Below are 19,290 nucleotides of genomic sequence, written 5' to 3' on the forward strand. Positions count from 1 at the left end.
GATGTGTACTCATCATTGTAGGTGACTGTGTCCTTAAATGTCCTGTACTATTTTTTTACATTTCGAGGTGTATTATCCAAAATCTCGCCTCGATGCTGGAATTTAGACAGTTTAAGAAAGCTTTTAGTAAGCCCTGCTGGGAACGCTTTGTTGTGTGTCTGTCGCTTTAATGCTAATGAGCTGTGTTTGTCCACGCCTGTCACCAAGCAACGTTATTGTGCACTGTACCCACATACTGTAAAGGTGGGGCAATACTATACATTTTGCTATCGATCAGATACCAAGAAAATATAGTGCCAGTATCGCTGATACCAATACTTTTTACTTTAATCATGGAATAATTTTGTAATGGATTTGTTGATCATGATTATAATCAAAATAAAACACAGGACAGATTTTAGGATGGTAGGCATACAAAAAAAGCACCAAGCGTCCAGCTTCCGTGCTTGCTCAGATAAGGGGTGTCCACGTGGAAAAATATACGTTAACAGGAAAAAAACATCAAAAGTGGAAAAATCAGCAGTAATCTTACAAGGATAAAGTCAAAATATTAAGAGAAAAAAGTTGTAAAAAAAAAAAAAAAAGTTGACTACAGGTCGTCATTTTACAAGCATAACGTAATATGAGGACAAAAATAACATCATTTTAGTGGCATAAAGTACAAAAATATTAAATAAAAATACTTGATTTTTTAAAAGTGATAGTGTGACAAACAAACAAAACAAAATAGTTGCAATTTTTGTAAAATTAGGCTGAGGAAAAATGTTTTTAATATTGTGGGAATAAAGTCAAAATATTTTTAATAAAGTCATAATATCACCAGAAGAAAATTTACAAGAAAAAAGTTGAAATAGTTTGAAAATTTAAAAAAATGCAAAAATAAAGTCAAAATATTTACAGAAACAGGTCGTATTCTAAAGAGGAAAATAGTCACAATTTTACAAAAGAAATTGGTAAGGCTGTGAGGGAAAAATAATATCGTTTTACTTGCGGAGGGTTGAAATATGAAAGAAAAAAATATTGTTAAAATGTTACTAGAATTTTACAATTTTACAAGAATAAACGCTTAGAATATTATATTGTAATATTATATATAATTGTCATTTTAGCAGCATAGTTGAAATATTAAATGAAAAAAAATGATATGTAAAATTTGTTATAAGCTGTAATATTGTTAGACACAAACAAAACAAAATCAAGTTGTCATTTTGGAAATATTAGCTTGGGGAAAAAGTTAAAACTTTACAAAATATTATAGGAATCAAATCAGAGTTTAGGAAGATTGTTTAAGAAGAAAATTTAAATATTTCGGAGAAAAAAACAGCAAAAAAGGGGGAAAAACGTTGGAACACCCCTGGCTTAGATGTTCTCATATCATGAGAGTTTCGTAGTGAAGCATAACCTGCCGCACCTTGCTGAGCGTCCATGAAGTTGTGTTTCAAATGCACAACAAAAGCAATCAAGGTAGTTTTTTCCAGTGCTGCACTTTGTATCAGGCGTGCCTTTGTACAAAACCCCCCCCGAAAAGTTTCATTTGAGTCTCTGTAGTACCTTTTTTGGAAGCTCCTCAGCAACTTTGGCTCCTCTTCTTTCATCCGAACGCGTGGCAAGAAACTACCACAAGGTTTCTTTTGGAGCAAAAAACTTCCTTCCTCCTGAGACAGGAAAGGAAAAGTGGCAGCGATCTCACGTCCGTTCAGGTGGGCAGACGGCACTTTTGTGCACAATAATAGCGAGGAGAGGGACGTCTGGATTTTACGGCACATGGGAAGCTGTTCAATATTACATAAGGTCTCCGATTTCTCCAACACACAAAACGCTGGGCGACACAGGACCTTCTTGCATCATCTGAGCTGCGTTTATTCAAGCCGCGCACAAAGCCGCCTGCGGGCCCCGTGACACGGCCGCAGTAAAAGTGGCGCACTATTTGGATTTTTTGAGGATGCTCGTATTTCTAATCATGTGGAAAAAAATACAAAATAAAATAGGGATTTCTGTCAATGGAGTGTTGAATTGATGAAGAACGTATTCATTATTTTTGTTGACTGTATGCCCTAGTGAACTGGAAGCAGACCATAATTAAGAGTCCTCATGATTTGGAGTGCATGAGAAAGTGGAATGGAAAATGTAGCTCTTCGACTGCAGGCATAGCTTTAAAGCGCATGCAGAGGTCGATAAACCTGCTGGGCACTGACCAGTCGTGATACTTCCAAAGCAGCTCCTGCCATCTTGTGGAGCTCAATTCAAAATGAATACACCAGGAGGTTGCCTACAGCCACAGCTGATAATGCCAACGTGTTTTGACATGGTGGTAATCGGAAGAGCTGAGACAAGGTAAAATTACCATAGCGCAAATTGCTTAAGAAGGCCTAACGGCTGATGGGATGCGGGTGTGCTAGCAGGACGAGCAGGAGGGAGGGTTCCGCTGCAGAGCTGCAGCGAGACAGCAGAGGGCAGCAGACCAAGCAGAGGATCGCGCTCTTCAAATACAATGAGAATTTATTCAAACGGTGCAAAAAAAAAGGAATAATTACAATAATAACAGCCTAATAACATTAACATGTGATCTTCTTTCTGTCCAGATTGCACGGTCACGCAGCCTCAGGGCTCTTCCTCTTTCAAGGAAACAATAAAAGGAGGAAATAACAGAAGAAACAAAAAAACAGGACAGTGGAGACAGTTTGGAAAATAATGCACCCGTCTGGTGAGACGGAAATGCCGTTTAGTGTTCATGCAACACTTCTCATCCCATGCAGAGTTTGCCACACGTTTTGTATAAAAATAGAACGTTAGCTTGGAGGAAACATTGCTTTAGCGTAGCACGCGGATTGGCTGGCTGTAAAAAAACAAAAAGGTCAAACAATAAAAGCAACAAAACCTTAAAGTCCACAAAGAAACCTATGAAATGAGATCTCTCTATAAATATACATATATATATATATATATATATATATATATATATACATACATATATATATATATATATATATATATATATATATATATATATGTATATGTATATGTATATGTATATGTATATATATATATGTATATGTATATATATATATATATTTTTATTTTTTCAATGCTATGCCATTAGCTGTGTATGATGAGCTCGTCCGCATGTTCTTTATCCCCAACAATAAACATTCTCTTTAACCCCCATTTACAAACTCTGGAAAACTTTGGGGCTTACAAAAATAACTGGGAAACATATTTTTTACATCCTTTCTTTTGCTAAAATACAAAAACCAAAAGGGAGCTTCATGAAATCTTTTGCGAGGCGTTGGCCTCCGCTCATTCTTACCTTAGAGTACGCAACGTAAAATACATAAAAAGCAACAACGCAGGCATGAAGTTCCCCTCAGCGACATGTCAGATTGAACGCTAGTGCAGCAACACAAAAAAACACAGCAAATGCTAATGCTTTTTTTTTTTCTTACAAAAAAAAAAAAACACAAAAATGGTTTTGCGAGGTGGAAAATGAGTTGGAGTCATTTTGGTTTGTGGTTTGCCAACAAATTCTTGTTACCAGCTGAGTTAGGAAGAGGGAAAACGACGACGCGGAAGTCAACAGCGCCCCCCGCTGGGCATGGCAGTGAACTGCGTACTAGCTTGTGCTTTTACTCCTGAAGCCAGGCCACCTAAAATGTCTAAATTCATCATCAAAATGATTAAATAGCATATAAAAAAACACTGAATTAGCATTAAAACACGGTAGACAGAACACATCACTGACGTATTTGAAAGGAAGTTTGGAGGCAGTGGTCGTCATAGCAACCGCGGGCGATGTGATGTTTGGGAGGAGCGACGGGCGGCAGAAGGTGACCAGAAAAACGGATGATGGCAGTGACCTACACGGACTGAGGACGCCGCCCTTGACCTTTTCTGACGGACGCGGGGAAAGTGCTTTGAATTGTGCAGAAACGGGAAACTCGTGGCGGAACCTTTGGGGGCAGTCCGGCTATGAAACAGAGAGGCTGGGTAGAGGTCCTAACTTGGGTACGGAGCGTAAACGGAGACAAACAAGACGAGCGGACACGCAAATCGGTGCTTTGGTGAGCCTCATTTCCACTGAGCGGCATTTGATCATGTTTCTGTCGTAAAAGGGTACCCAAATGTCCAACCTGACCCGGGTTGCTTTTTAGTTCCCTGTCGCTGGGGCGCCAGTCACAGTGGTACGCTTAGGTACGCCTGTGGAGGGCGGAGCTAGACGCTTTTGCTGTCCGACAACTGGTAGTAAATACGATGGAAACCTTGTACCGTTTGTTTTGTGTGTCTACTTCATTGGGGAACAAATAAACTAACCGTTGTGTTGGTGTTCTCATCAGCGGAACTGTACGCTTTGGTGGAAACATAGTTTTAGTACCCTTTGCCCGTCCCGTCTCATTGGTACACAAAAGAAAGACTCAAGTCGCAGAGTGAACCACAACAGGGTTAGGGTAGGGTGGGGGATTACATTTATGGTTAGGGGTCAGGGTTAGGGTAGGGTTTGTGATTAGTTTAGGGTTAGGGACCAGGGTCGGGGATTAAAGTTTAGGGTTAGGGGTCAGGGTTAGGGTAGGGTTTGTGATTAGTTTAGGGTTAGGCACCAGGGTTGGGGATTAAGTTTAGGGTTAGGGGTCAGGGACCAGGGTTGGGAATTAAGTTTTGGGTTAGGGTCCAGGGTTAGGGTAGGGTTTGTGATTAGTTTAGGGTTAGGGACCAGGGTTGGGGATTAAGTTTAGGGTTAGGGTCCAGGGTTAGGGTAGGGTTTGTGATTAGTTTAGGGTTAGGGACCAGGGTTGGGGATTAAGTTCAGGGTTAGGGTAGGGTTTGTGATTAGTTTAGGGTTAGGGACCAGGGTTGGGGATTAAGTTTAGAGTTAGGGTAGGGTTTGTGATTAGTTTAGGGTTAGGGACCAGGGTTGGGGATTAAGTTTAGAGTTAGGGATCAGGGTTAGGGTAGGGGGAGGGATGAAGTTTAGGGTTAGAGCTAACAACCCCACAACTCATTTGACTTTTACGATGCCGTGGGTTGGGCACACTGTGGTCAAGCGGGACCAGGTGGGGTTTACGTTTATAATGCAGGTGGGGGTGGGGTGGTCAAAGTGTCTGGAGCGTATTTTCTGGTACCTCCCCTCCCCACACTTTGCAACCCGCTGCTTCATTTTACGAGGAAACAACAACAACTAAAACGTACACTTTGGGTATTTCATTTGCCAGAAAAGATCATACCAGTCAGTGCGTTTGCATTTAGTGCTGGCGGGGCGCCTTGTCGAGAGATCTGCACGGTGCTTTCCAGTGCCCGCTGAGGGTTCGCGTGCCCCCGTGGACAAGCGTCAGGAGCGACAGTAGTCAAAGAAACCAAAAAGTCTGTGTGACATCCCTTCAAATTATAGCGCATAAATAAGGAAAGAAAGGAGCGGTGACCCTGTTTGACTGTACGTGCTGCGTATGAATGTACAGTATGTGTGGAGTATGGAAGTATGGGTGGGAATGAGTGCTGGCGCCTGTCATATACATTCTCTCCACTAGGAGGTGACAGTAGCCAGGCTAAGGAGGGAGTTTCTCTCCCACAAACACGCACACACGCACGCACATACACACCTGCATAAAAAAAAGTAACAGAAGTGCAGTTAGTTGATTCTCCCGTCAAAGGCAGTCAGAGACCACCTCATTCAGTTCTATGGGGGGGGGGGGTCTTCCTCCGGTCCATGTCTGCCCTAAACCGGCATCCTGCTCGAAAAAAAGGCCACTTGTCAACAAGTCCGGGTTCCATTCAGAACCTCTGGATAACGGGTTCTGTCTCCTTCTTCTCCCGGTAGCAGTAGGAGCAGTAGTTGCCCGTCTCGGGGTGTCCATAGTAGTTGCAGGTGGGGGTCCGACAGTGGGTGGACTGCGGGCCCGTCAAGCCACCGGCGCTGCCTAGTGAGTAGTGCCGGACCGTGGGTACGGTGCCGCCGGGCTCCAGGAAGCCGTTGGTGTAGTTCCCGCCGCTGGGCTCGCCACGGGCGTAGTCTGGCGGGTCAAACGGTGACACGGGGGTGGGGCCTTGCGAGTTATTGCACAGGGGATGGGAAGGGGGGCAGTGCCGCGGGAGGGTGACATATGAGGGCAGGCTGTTGTAAGAGGACGCGGGCAAGCCGCCTGCTAGCTGGCGCCGGGTATCGGGGTGGTGCGTGTGGAGGTGCTGGGTGACAGGGGCGGAACAAAGAGGCTGGTCTATGATGGAGGGTCGCGGGATGGGCATCACGCCCGAGTACGCAGCCGGGCTCAGGAAGGAGGTCTTGAGTTGGCTCAAAGATGGTGAAGAGTTCTCCGAGAGCTCCTCTTTGGCCTCATAAGGCCGGTAGCTCAGCTCACCGCTACTGACCAGCTCTTTCTTTGGGGGCAGCATGGCCACGCCCTTGCGCTCCGCCTCACGCCGCTGCTCCTGCTCAGCTCGGAAGCGCTCCTCCACCTCGGTGAGGTAGCGCTGGATCCTCTGCTCCCGGAGCGGATGCTGGTTGTCCGTGGTGAGCATGCCGGCGAAGACAAACTTCCTCTCGCCTTGCATGGCGGCGCGCAGGATGCCCAGGCTGACCTTGACGGCGGCGCTGTACTTGTAGGTCTCGCTCTCCGTGCTGCTGCCACCGCTGCTGCTCATGCTGCTGCCCGTCCCGTTGAGGCGCTCGCTGCCCGAAGACGGCGAGCCCTTCCCTGAATCCTCAGAGACGTGGGGGGAAGGAGAGTCATCTTTCATGTCCTTTGCCCCCCGAAACGAGCTCTTCTTCTTGATTCCGCCCTCCTTCTTGGCAAGTCCGCCGCCGGCATTCTTCCCCGTCATGAGCCCGCCAACGTTCCGCCTCAGCTTGCTGCCCAGGTTTTTGCCAAAGCTGCCCAGTTTGTTGGCAACAGACTCTGCCCTCTTCTTCTCCTTGTCCTTTTTGCTTTTGTCCTTATGTCCCGTCGGCGTTGCGCCGGCAGAGGGCGACGCCGAGGTGTCGTTCTTGGCCAAGGGCCCACCACCGTTGATCGCTGATGCCGCGGCACAGTCTCCGTTGCCGTTGGAGCTGCTGCTGACCGACTCTTTGTCCGACTCGCCAGACTCCGGAGGCGTGCGGGTGTCCTCTCCTGCAGATGCGGTGGGGGACTCGGGCTGGGCCAACGGGGCCTGCTGAAAGGAGCACAAGCACGAGTCAGAGTCAGTGGAATGGAATCGTCATCGGTGACGAGGACACAAAAACAAGGGTGATTCACTGGCTCCTTTCACACAGAAAAGCCAATGAGTCAACGTCCTTCAAGTCTACATGCTGGATTTGGATTATTTGAAGATTTCATGTCCTCCCAAAATGCTCCACACAAACAATACTGCTGGTATTTGTATTGGTGGCTAACTGAATGGAGTCATCAAGTGGAGCTAGAGGTGCAGCAATTGAAACCAATAGATTAACAGCTACTGCAGCTTTCGATTCATGCTTTTTGATTAAAAAAATGTAAGTATCCTCTGACTTCAGCCTCTCAAATGCCACAGCAGACCCATTATCTTTGTGTTTTCACTGATTTGCTCTGTCTAGAGCAAGCGTGTCCAAAGTGCGGCCCTCGGGCCATTTACAACTTTTAAAAAAAAACAAAAACAAAAAACTGCAAAAATGGAAAATTCAGCAGTTGTTTTACAATAATTAAGACAAAATATTAAGAGAAAAAGTTGTAATTCAAGAAAAGGTCGGAATTCTACGAGAATAACATAATATTAGGAGGAAAAATGGTCATTTTTGTAGCATAGAGTTAAACTATTAAAGACAAAATATTTTTTTAAGATTTTAAGATTACTTTTTAAGCCATAATTTTATGAGAATTTTTGGAAAATTAGGTTGGGGGAAAAGTTACCACATTACGGGAATAAAGTCCACATATTATGGGAATAAAGTCCAAATATTAAGAGAAAAAAAGTCATATTCCAGGGGTGTCAAACTCTATTGCACAGGGGGCCAAAACTCAAAGCCTACTTTAGGTTGTGGGCCAAACTGGACATTACCACCACACCCTACCCGGCCCCCAACTTTGTATCTTTCTTATTATTTCTCCTGAAATTTTCAACACTTGTATATTTCTGCATGTTGAAAGTATTAAAAAGCTTAAAGACCTTCTTGTCCTTTTAACCAACACGACTGGTGAATGAAGCACACTCGTACACATCACCAGTGCGCGCACACACACACACACACACACACACACACACACACGTCTGTTCGACGTTGCCAAAATAGCTGGAAAAATAATAGTTAGTATGGTCAGATTTTGAGAAAATGTCTCACTAGCACTGAGGGATTGCTTCATTCCGCAGATCACTGACACTTGGTTTGATAAGGTCCGTGAGGCGGGCCAACTCGATGCTTTGTAACAGTTCCACGGGCTGGATGAAATTGAAGCGCGGGCCGGATTTGGCCCTCAGGCCTGAGTTTGACCGATGTCGTATTCTAAAAAAGTCCCAATTTTACGTGAAAAAAACTCGGAAAAGTTTGAGGAAAAATAACGTCATTTCAGTAGCATCGAGTTGAAATACAGAAATAAGAAAAAATATGTTCTTTTTTAAAAGTCGTAAAATTATCAAAAACAAACCAAACAAAATAAAGATGTAATTTTTTGGAAAATCAGGTTGCGGAAAAAATTATAATATTACGAGAATAAAGTCCAAATATTATGAGAAAAAAAAGTCATAATATTACAAGTAGAAAATTTACAAAGATTATTTAAAAAATACATTTGAAATATTTGGAGAATAAAAAAAAAACAAAAGAGTAAAATGGTAAAAAAAAAAAAAAAAAAAAAAAAGAGCAAAGAGCAAAGTTAGTTAAAAAGTTATAACGTTACGGAAATAAAATAAAAATATTACAGGAATAAAGTCATAATATTGTGAAAGGATGAAGATGATGTAAGAAGTTGAAATATTTGAAAAATAAATAATCCAACAAAAATGGGAAGCAAAGACCGCAGTTCATACTAATAAAATGCTTTTCCACCTTTGTCACAAAGCTGAGGTGCACTTTTTCTTCAAATATATAGAACTTGCTAGCATATCTACATGTGTTGCTTTGTGCATGTATTTGCATCCTTTTGTTTTTCACTATGCGCCCTCGCTGGGAAAAGTGATCTCGGGCCTAACGATTACTCCATTAAAGGAAACAACAAGCTTCAGATTGAATAATCATTACTTGCCGCCCTAGTGGGACCATTTCCAATATGAACAACAAATGAACAATTGAAAAACAAAAGCCCGTGGCCTCCTCTGGCCGTGGAAGCGGCGTCCTTACCTCACAGGGCAGCGGCAGCCAGTTGACGGTCATGTAGCTGTGCAACATCTGGAGCTTTGCCTCCAAAGAGAGAGCCACGCTACGGAAAACGACACGAGTCACTTTTCAAATCCAAATGAAATCATTTGCATGCAAAAAGACGACGTGTCTGGGCGCACAACATCACGCTCCACTACGCGCCATCGCGATGGACAACGGCGCTAATGTGAGCGTGATCAATCACCAGTCATCCTCCGTGGGGGGGGGGGATAACTGGAAGGTTATTTCGGGAGCGGCTCTTTTGGCGCTCGAAGCTCTCTGCTCCATTCCTGGAAGCTTCTTACAGCTCATCTTGTTGTCAATGACAGCGAGCGTCTAATCTCAAGATCTACACACAAACATGCTACGCCCTGAAGGTACGGCCGGGTCGACCCCCTCCTACCTCGCTAGCATCACGTTGTTTGTGTCATCCTTGCCCCACTCCCAGTCCTTTCCGGGATCCACGGCAAAGTGCAGAGGCAGCATTTTGTGCTCCGAGTCGGTGAGCGGGATCACCACTGAAACAAAACGCACGACACAAACACCTGTCAGGACATCGGCATCACCGAGACGCCGTTCAAAGCGACAGACGCTAAAGCGGCGACAGCATTGCAAAAAAAAAAAAAACACACTACAGAGGGACAAACAGACCTTGACTTTGATCAAAACTTGGTTTGGGGGAGTCACCTTGCTCTTTGGAGCTGTCCTTCTGCTCCATGGGGACCAGGGCGGAGAAGTGCGCCTGGTCGTAGGCCAGGACCAACGGCGAGCGGTGGCACTTGGCAGTTGCCACTTCCAGAGGGAGGTAGATGCCTCCGAATGGGATGGGAGCAAAGGCTGGAGAGGGAGGGGGGGGTTACATTAATGGTGGTTAACTTGGTTTTACACTTGCACGGCAGTTGCTCATGTTAATGTTGCCTGCACACTTAAAGGAGGGCGTGTCTCTATGCAGCACTGTGGCCACAGCGGCGGCGAGGGCGGGGGAACTGGAGCCGTCCCTCGACCCCTGGCCGATCGCAACAGAGTAGGCGTGGCTGGGGAGGAGGCTGTGATTTATGGAATATTTTATGAAAAGACTCTCACGCTAGCGCCCCCACTGGCATCCAATAGCATTTTAAAATGAGCCCTAAGGTTTGATTATAGACACAGCTTGACACTGGAACAGCTTATTTCCCATGGGAAAAATGCTTTGGTGGGGTGGCGTTGCTGAATAAGGCAACCCAAACATTCCAAACATCTCTTGATCGTGTCGCTGGTCTCACCCTCTCCTCCGGAGTCCCTCAGCATGGTGTCGGCCACCACCACGATGGGCCTTTTGAGGACATGCGCCAGGACAAACACGTGGAACTCTTCTAAACTCTCGTAGACGGGCTCGTCTGAGGACTCCCCCCTGAAGACAGGGGCATTGAAAAGCATCACATTTAGCGTTTGATGGGACATGCATCAAATACCTTACATACAGCATATGAATTGTCTGGGAAGAAAAAAACCAAAAACAAAGCTTTAATAATACAGGTTTGTCTTCAAAATGGTGACGGGGCACACCCCAAATGCCCTCAGTGTATAAAAGTCCTAGTAGTATAGTGGAACCTTGGTTAGCGTCCGCCCCGGTGAGCGTGTTTTTTTGGTTAACGCCGAAGATTTATGCCAAGATTATGCCTCGGTTTGCGTGCATTCTCCATCTTGTCATGTTGATAACACACTGCATGAGTGCATCTGTGTTCTTCGTGTATTTTCATCACAAAACCCTCAAAACCCAGCATCCTCTTCGTATCCTTTTGAGAAAGCTAAAAGAAATACAACAAGAGCACAAATGGAGAAATATTATAGGAATAATGTCATAATATTACAAGTAGAAAATTTACAGACTATTTAAAAAGGAAGTTTAAATATATATATATATATATATATATATATATAAAAGCAAAGAGCGAAGTTGATGCGAATAATAAGCTTTTTCACCTTCTTTATCAAAATGCTGCTACCTGCAACTTTCTTTGGCTTCATTTTGGCTTACTTTGCAGCCTTGAACAAAAGAAAAGGAGAAGCCTTGAGGTGAGAAAGACTTCTGAAGTCAAAAAAAAAAAAAAAAAAAGGAGGAGGAAGGCGGTGTCCGCGTTGATCTCATTGCCATATCGTCTTTGGCAACAATCACGTCTTCAGTGAAAGTAAAAGCAACCTTAAATATTCATTTATCCCTTTCATTCGTCATTTCTGTGCATTTTCAAGTGTTTTCTGCATGTCCAACTATAATTGTATACTATACTACATTGAATACTACACTATAAAAACGTGTTTCGGACCAATTGGATTTATACGGTTTCTTGTGGGGAAGAATGGATTCGGTTGGTGAATGAATGACGCTAAGCGAGGCTCCACTGTGTTGTCTCGGTCCTGGTCACCTGCTGTTGACGTTGTTGCTGTAGTTGACTCTGGGCTCGCTGGAGGCCAGTTTCAGAAGCTCATTCCACTCTTTCTGCCACTCCTCCTCACTGTAGACCAGGCCGGACTGCAGAGGAAGCACACACACATTAAGAGTGTAAGACACTTGTGAAAAGGAGGGAGGAAGTACAGTAAATTGGACGGGGGCTTTGGAGAACTGCCATATGGTAGAACTTGCATTAGTGGCTCATCTGTGCTGTGACGACACGGTGTTGATGATGTGCTATGAAAAAAAAATGTTGTCTGTGGCTATTTTTGAGCAAGGTAGTCAAATGGCGATATCAAGAGCAGACCATCATTGCTGATCAAGTAGCCGACGATCAGATTAACTCATTCAATCCCAGCCATTTTTCAAACGACAAACATTCTAGACGAGTGTGACTGATATTTCAAGGCACACAAAATATTGCGTTCTACGGCTCTATAAACGTAGAACCTACCAAAACAAAGATTAGACTCTCGTATTTCATCAGAATAAAAAAGTTTGTTTCCCCCTTTTTCTGTTCTTTAGTAATCAGCAGTAGAACATACTGTAGGTCAATTTCAGGAAAATATCAGTTCCCAACAAAAAAAGGGGTGAAAAGATACATTTCAAGCAAAACTTTCACTTTGACACAATTTTGTTGCTTTTGCGACAGCTGAAATGTCGAAACAACTTTACAAACATAACACCATGAACTATTTGCAATTTTCACATTTGGAACTAAACTGTGTGTGTGCACGCGTGTGCATGCGTTAAAATTTTCCTTTGATGCGTAAACCTTTGCGTACTACCCTCCTCCACGCTCTCTCACTTCCTCCTCCCCGTCATCTATGGATAAACCCTCTCATACACAAAGCGGATTTGTTTTCGTGTTATCAGGAAAATGAGCAGCCGGTCCAATTAAGAAAAATAAATAAAATTGAAAGTAAAACCCCGACGGCAAAGGTCTGTCACAATGACTTAAGACCTGCTAAACCTGCTTTGCAAACTTTGTGACATTGTTGTGGTTGCACTCATTATGAGCCTCTTAAAATGAAAATAAGAACAAGTCGCTTGTTGAAATGTTTCACAGCACAACACGTGACAACAAAAGCGCTTTTCCTCCACCATGTCACTAAAGCAGGGGTGTCCAAACTTTTTCCAGTGAGGCCCACATGGTGAAAAATGAACGCATCCAACTTTGCCACTTTGATATTTTGTTGCTAAGAAGTTATATGAACTTCAAGGTAAAACTGCATCTCGGCTTTATCATACAGGTGAAAAAACCTGTTACTAGTATCAACTTCACTCTTTGCTCCTTTTTCCCATTTGCGCTATTTATTATAATTAAAATTATCTCAATATTTTAATGTTCTTCTTGAGGTATCTCTGTGAATTTTCTTTCTGTAATATTGACTTTATTCCCATAATGTTTTGATTTCATTCTCATAATATTCTAACTTTTTTCCCCAAACTAATTACAACTTTTTTTCCCTTTATAGAAGACTTCATTAAAAAAACTATCGCGACCCAAATTATGTTATTTTTCCTCATAACATTATATGTTTATTCTTGTAAATTTGCGTCTTTTTTCTTGTTACAATATGACTTTTTCTCTCAATACTTTGACTTTATTCTCGTAAAATTAGAGCGTTTTGCCCATTTCTACTGTAATTTTCCAACTATTTCAACATTCTTCTTTTAAAATTTCCTTTGATTGTGACTTTGTGACTTTGATTGCCGTAATATTTGGACTTTATTCTCCTAATATAACTTTCTCTGCAACCTAATTTTAAAAAGACGACACCTTTATTCATTATTTTGTTTTTCATAAAATTAAGACTTGAAAAAAAGGTATTTTTTCTTTCATATTTCAACATTATGCTGCTAAAATGTATTTTTTTCCTCATAATATTACCTTATCCTCGTAAAATTCTGACTTTTTGTTGTTAGATTACAAATGTCTTCTCTTTGACTTGTCAAATGACAGTTTGTTTTTTTTTGCAATGAAAAAACACTTTGGTCTCCCCTGCTCTAAAGCAATTATTACTTCAACCCTTGTCAAGAATAACATATCAGTATTTATTACAGGGGTTCCCATGCATTCCTTGATTAGTGGCGGCCCGCCGCTAATTAATTTTGGTGGAAATGCTCCATGTTTAAGCTCGTTTACCCGGAGACGCTTATTCTGAAACCCCTCGGTCGCGTTCTGTGATCTAACGGTGCAGGAGTCATTGCCGATGTGAGTTTTCTCACGCTTTAAGAGATCTATTTGAAGCATCAATGGCTTCTTCTATGCGTCTTATTGAGGTTCTGATATCATTACAGTATATTTAGAGGATTTTTTTCAATTTTGTCATAAGGCTAAAAACGTTACATACCATATATATATTTAAAGACAAAGCCTTGTGCTACAATTCGTTATTAGGCTCAATTTTTCACCCTTTTCTCTTTACATTGCACATTTTTTGCTGTATTTTTCCCCGTTTTTTTGGTTTGCTTTTATTTCTAAATAACCTGAGAGTAAAGCGACACTCCTCGTGTCTTTTCCGCATTCAGGTTATACTGGAAGTGCTGTTGTGGGACCGACCTCTTTGTTCTGCTGGGTGAGCTGCCACCTCCAGCGGCGCTTCAGGGCCTCCTGCTCCACGCCGTGCGACATCTGCTCCAGCAGCGCCTTGCGCAGTGACAGGTCCCGGTCGTGACAGCCCCACATACCTGGATGATGGCGGCGCCCAAAAAGTTAGTTACAGTTAGTTACACAGACCAATGTTGCATGTAGGTACACATTGTCCCCCCCCCTCTATTTTTCAACACTGCAGCCTGCCTGGTTTGGGGTCACGTGACCGTAGTACACAGCACAGGGGGCGGTGGCGAAAAAGTGACCACTAATGCGCAATACTGCCACCTATAGGACTGGACTACAGCAATATCGCTGCTGAGTGTCTTTCACTTGAGATAAATCAACTATTTTGTTATTTGTCCTGCTTTTTCTGTCACTATGGCATGAATTGTACCGTCCAGTCCAACTCTGAACCAAGTTGGCACCTTTCATCCACTGGTATTTCATGTTCAAACAATCATACCTACAGGGGATGGTTTTATTATTAGCCTGTTAAAAAAATATCACATGCAATAATATCAAAAATATCCCTAAATGTAAAAATGGCCCCCGACTTCTTTCATTTTTCAGGAAACGGCCCTGGGTGGAAAAGGTTTGCTCTAAGTGTGCTCACCGAGAGAGGCGGCGTGTAAGAGGCAGTTCCCGTCTCCGGTGGTCGTCAGGGGTAGCAGACTCTGACAGTTTGGAACCACCTTGGTCCACCAGTTGAGCCGCCCTGCAGGCAAACGGCCACACGGTCAGTGTGCGTGTTTGGGAGGTGTGTGTGTGTGTGTGTGTGTGTGTGTGTGTGTGTGTGTGTGTGTGTGTGTGTGTGCGCGCGCGTGTGTGTGTGTGTGTCCATCCCGGGACAAACTTATGTGTGATTTCGCTCACCTGCGTGCTCCAGGGCCACCATCATGGACTTCTCAATCAGGTCTCTCTCGGTGACCCGGAAGTCGTCCTGGTACATGCTGAGGTCCGGCAGCTGGAAGGTGAACTCGGGCGTGTTTAGCAGCTGCTCGGCGTTGCCGGCCGTGTGAGTGCGGGCCAAGGAGGTGGCCGGCGAGCTGGCGTGGGAGGCGGCCCTCAGCTGACACTTTTCCGCAGCTGCGAAAGGAAGGCGTTGATGAGCTGATGTGTGTAACGCCACTGGTCCGTCTGCGGCTCGAACCAGGGTACACTGGATGAGAGTCAACGCACTCACTTTGCGCCACATCATCTTGGCGCTGGAGTTCGGGCCGCCCTAGTCTGGCCTTCTCCTTCTCAGGAGACGGGTACGTCCTGTCCTCAGGGAAGGGGTACATCAAGCCCTCGGCCTGCACCTGCCGCAGCTGCTCAAAGTCACTGAGCGCCGCCTTCAAGTCCCAATTCTTGCCTGCGCAGAGAAAAGATTTGCAACATTAGGTACACCTGCACAAATGAGTCCTACCCCTTAAAAGGATGCTTTCCCAGCGCTACCTGCCAGCAGGTCTCTCGCCAGTCCTGGTTCTGCTCCCGTGGACTGGACAAAGCGGGTCAGGACCGTGTCCATGTCCACAGTCATGTGATCATGAATTCAGACGTGTGTGGTGGGCGTCCGGCGAGAGAAATATAAAAAAGGAGGAGGAAAATCAGGAGGAGAAGTCCAGCGGGAGGTGGCGGGTGACCCGGGGAGCAAAGGAAGGTCGCTTACAGCTGCACCTGGAATAACGACACACAAATGAAAAAATAGGACATTTGTAAGCAAATCTAGTTAGTGCTCAGGGCAGCAACTGGGAATGGAAATAAAAGTCAAAGAAAAAGAACAGCATGCAGTTCATTCTTGCGTGGTACACAGACGTCAGTCATGACGCTGGTTCTTGCAACTCCAGTCGCATAACACACGACAAATGCTTTTTCTCAGAAACAGAGGACAAATACCACCTCAGGGGGGAAGCAATACATTTAAAACATCTGTAAGCCGACACAGCAATACTAACGTTTAGTACATCATTATGTGGAGTAAACCAATGGAGCACAAGTCCTAATATGAGTCACTTTAAGCAGCAGTCCAAGTGTGAGGGTTTTACAAGGTGCACGGATTGAAGTGAAGTTAGCGGTGAGATATAAAACCATTAAAAGACCCCCGGTGGAAATCAATGAACCAATTTCCATTCGGAAAAAACCCCAAAAAACTCAGCAGAAGCACCGGAAGATCAATGCAGACACATTATGGAGAATGAAAGCGAGAATCCATGCATCCATGCACAGCTAGAAAAAAGGAAGCGTTACTGGAGGCGTGGGCTGCAACATTCTGAAAAAAAAATGGGGAAAATACTATTTTTTTTTGCTTAGAATTGAGATTGTGACGCTCTGGGACAATGTTTTCCACACGCACACACATTATTCGACTCCTCAGCTGCACGGTGACCTAGTGGTGAGCATGTGGCCCCACTGTAAGGAGATCAAGGGTTCATATCACTTCTGCGTGGAGTTTGCATGTTTTCCCCTTGTGTGCGTGGGTTCTCCTCCCACATTCCAAAAATACTTATGCTGGGTCAATTGGCTGGCGACCAGTCCAGGGTGTACCCCGCCTCTCGCCCAAAGACAGCTGGGACAGGCTCCAGCATCCCTGCAACCCTAGCGAGGACAAGCAGTATACAAGATGGAAGGAGGAGGAAGTGTAAAGTCCTTGAGTAAAATGCCAGCTTGTTGAGTGACTCAAGGTCACAGTTTTTTGTGCCAGTAAATGCCTAATAGCTCTCTGACTATGAGGATTCTTGAGTTGGAAACATTGTGCGACCTACAGCTTTTTTTTGACTGTACCTCAGCCTACAGTCATCTATTCCCATCCGTCCCATGGCTCATCTGGCGTTCCCACCTCGTCTCTGACTCAGTGACCCTGCTTCCACTGCGCCCTGGTGAGTCACCAGTTTACTCCTGTTACATCCCTCCATCACACCGCCTCCCCTCACAGGCACGCAGGGGGTGTTGGGGTTGGGAGGATGGACAGACCAAAGGGCCTTTTGGCGGGCCAGGACAAACGTTCTAGAGCAGGGGTGTCCAAACTGTGGCCCAGGCCATCTGTGGCCCGCAGCTTTTTTTTAATTGGCCCGCCTCCTCCAAAAAACCCAGCAAAAATTGATTTTACAAGAACTAAATGAAAATGATTTGTACTCTAACTAGAATCTAAAAAGTTGCAATTTTAAGAGAATAACGTTGTGATATTATGAGAAAAAATAACGCTGTTTTAGTAGCATAAAATTAAAATATTAAAGAAGAAATACATTATATAAGTTGTAATATTATGAGAAATGGAAAAAAAACAGCTGTAATGTTACAAGAATAAAGTCAAAAAATTAAGAGAAAAAAGTTGTATTGTAACGAGAAAAGAGAGAATAAACTCATAAGCTTATGAGGAAAAATAATTTTGTAGCATGGAGTTGAAATATTAAAGAAAAGATTTAAATTCTTCTTCTATTATTTTTTTTATAAATTATGAGAAAAATCTAAAAGTAATTTTTGTAAAATTAGGCTGGGGAAAAGTTATAATATTATGGGAATAAAGTCAAAATATTATGGGAATAAAATCATGATATTACAAAAAGAAAATTACAGTTGAAATATTTGGAAAACCAGAGACGCACTCGGAGAGCGCAGACCTCTGCCAAGTGCCAAAGTTCTCCCCCATATTGTGATTCACACCAAAATAATGATCCTACATTTTTTGGATCAGTCTTTGCTGTTTTCTAAAATCTGTTGGAAACTTGTCCTGTATTTTTTTCCAAGTGCTCTGAGCATTTTTTGTGGAGTTATATGCACAAATGGCATATATCTCGCAGTGTTAAAGAATCCTTTATAAAAACTCCCGCATCAACGCGTTGTGTTCTGCGTCCTGATTGGCTAAGGGACTGTAGACCATTGTACCATTGTCAATCAATCAGTCTCCTCTGTGCCTTCCTGTGCAGTACAGAATGCGCTCGGCTTGTCAAATTGACATAGATGTCCGATCGCTAGCAGTGTGACTCTGAAGTGCTGTATGCAAGTTTTATCCCCGACAATATCCACAACGCCAACAAAATGTTCTGCACCGTCAAAGGCACCAGCGGTCTCACCCAAAAGGCAAAGGAGGATGCTAACCATCGCTAAAAAGTTGGACTTCTGGACATGCTGAAGGATGGAGGCGCCAGGATGAAGAGGAGTGGTCAGAGGAGTGAAATACGCATGAGTCACTTAATCATTTCTTGTGTCCAACCTTGTCGGTCGAACGTTAAAATTCAAACAAAGGTTTGAATTTGAGAGTGTTTAAACAAGAGATAAATATGAGAAAATGATAATGCCTGTCTGAGAAAAGTGTATCAAGTGTATGGTGAGGGCTTTTACAGCCTTAAAACATATATAATCATTGGAAACACATAAAGTCGGCTACTTGGTGGATTTCACTTATTGCGGGCTATTTTGGGAACCTATCCCCCGCGATAAAACAAGGGAAGACTGTGTTTAAAAATATCAAAGTGACCCTTGCATCCTTTCATTTTTCACGAGGTTGCCCTCGTCGGAAACGGTGCTCTAGAAGCTTCTCTTCGCTCTCGTCACGTGCCCGGTGGTTGTTCGTGCAACGTTCTTCACGTCCGTGCTGACTGACAACACCGTGATGCCCTCAAAGTCCCTCTGAGAGAATGTAATTTGAGACCACAGAATCCAGGGAGTGGACTTTGATGGATCACACTGAAATGAAACAAGAGCCTGTGACTGCAAAGATCCTCTCACACATCACATGACCATCGTGCACAATGGCTAGGGTCACATAGACGTTACTGCACATCTTCATCTTCAACAGTACCTCCCGTCAACCAAGCGATCAACTTCAATGTGTGCAACAAAGGGAGAGTGAACGCTTCAGAAGCTGAGCTGAAATGTGCAATTATGGGAAGTGCAGGGATTTTTGGAATGTGGAAAACCGAAATAGGCACATTCGGAAGGAGCTGAGTATTTGGGCATCGCAGTTTTCATTCGATTGAGAAATGTAGAAGT

The 19,290-nt window shown here is 43.8% G+C and overlaps 1 protein-coding gene across 2 annotated transcripts in view; it reads right to left on the reverse strand.

The window, feature by feature from the left end:
- Positions 1–2,481: 2,481 nt before the first annotated feature.
- otud7b (OTU deubiquitinase 7B) overlaps positions 2,482–19,290 on the reverse strand; it is a 35,841-nt gene continuing 19,032 nt past the window's right edge. Inside the window, exons 2-12 of one of the 2 annotated variants that reach the window (XM_054781541.1) lie at positions 15,757–15,978; positions 15,503–15,673; positions 15,193–15,405; positions 14,933–15,034; positions 14,287–14,414; positions 11,695–11,801; positions 10,555–10,682; positions 9,980–10,129; positions 9,696–9,810; positions 9,275–9,353; positions 2,482–7,134 (exon numbers count right to left, since the gene is read on the reverse strand). In XM_054781541.1, coding sequence (XP_054637516.1) covers positions 5,761–7,134; positions 9,275–9,353; positions 9,696–9,810; positions 9,980–10,129; positions 10,555–10,682; positions 11,695–11,801; positions 14,287–14,414; positions 14,933–15,034; positions 15,193–15,405; positions 15,503–15,673; positions 15,757–15,841 — 2,652 coding nt within the window. In that variant the 5' untranslated portion in view covers positions 15,842–15,978 and the 3' untranslated portion in view covers positions 2,482–5,760. Of the gene's footprint in view, positions 7,138–9,274; positions 9,354–9,695; positions 9,811–9,979; positions 10,130–10,554; positions 10,683–11,694; positions 11,802–14,286; positions 14,415–14,932; positions 15,035–15,192; positions 15,406–15,502; positions 15,674–15,756; positions 15,979–19,290 lie in introns of both variants that reach the window. The other variant, XM_054781540.1, reaches the window with a different exon arrangement.

Source organism: Dunckerocampus dactyliophorus, chromosome 7, assembly GCF_027744805.1.
Source record: "Dunckerocampus dactyliophorus isolate RoL2022-P2 chromosome 7, RoL_Ddac_1.1, whole genome shotgun sequence".
Lineage (NCBI taxonomy): Eukaryota > Metazoa > Chordata > Actinopteri > Syngnathiformes > Syngnathidae > Dunckerocampus > Dunckerocampus dactyliophorus.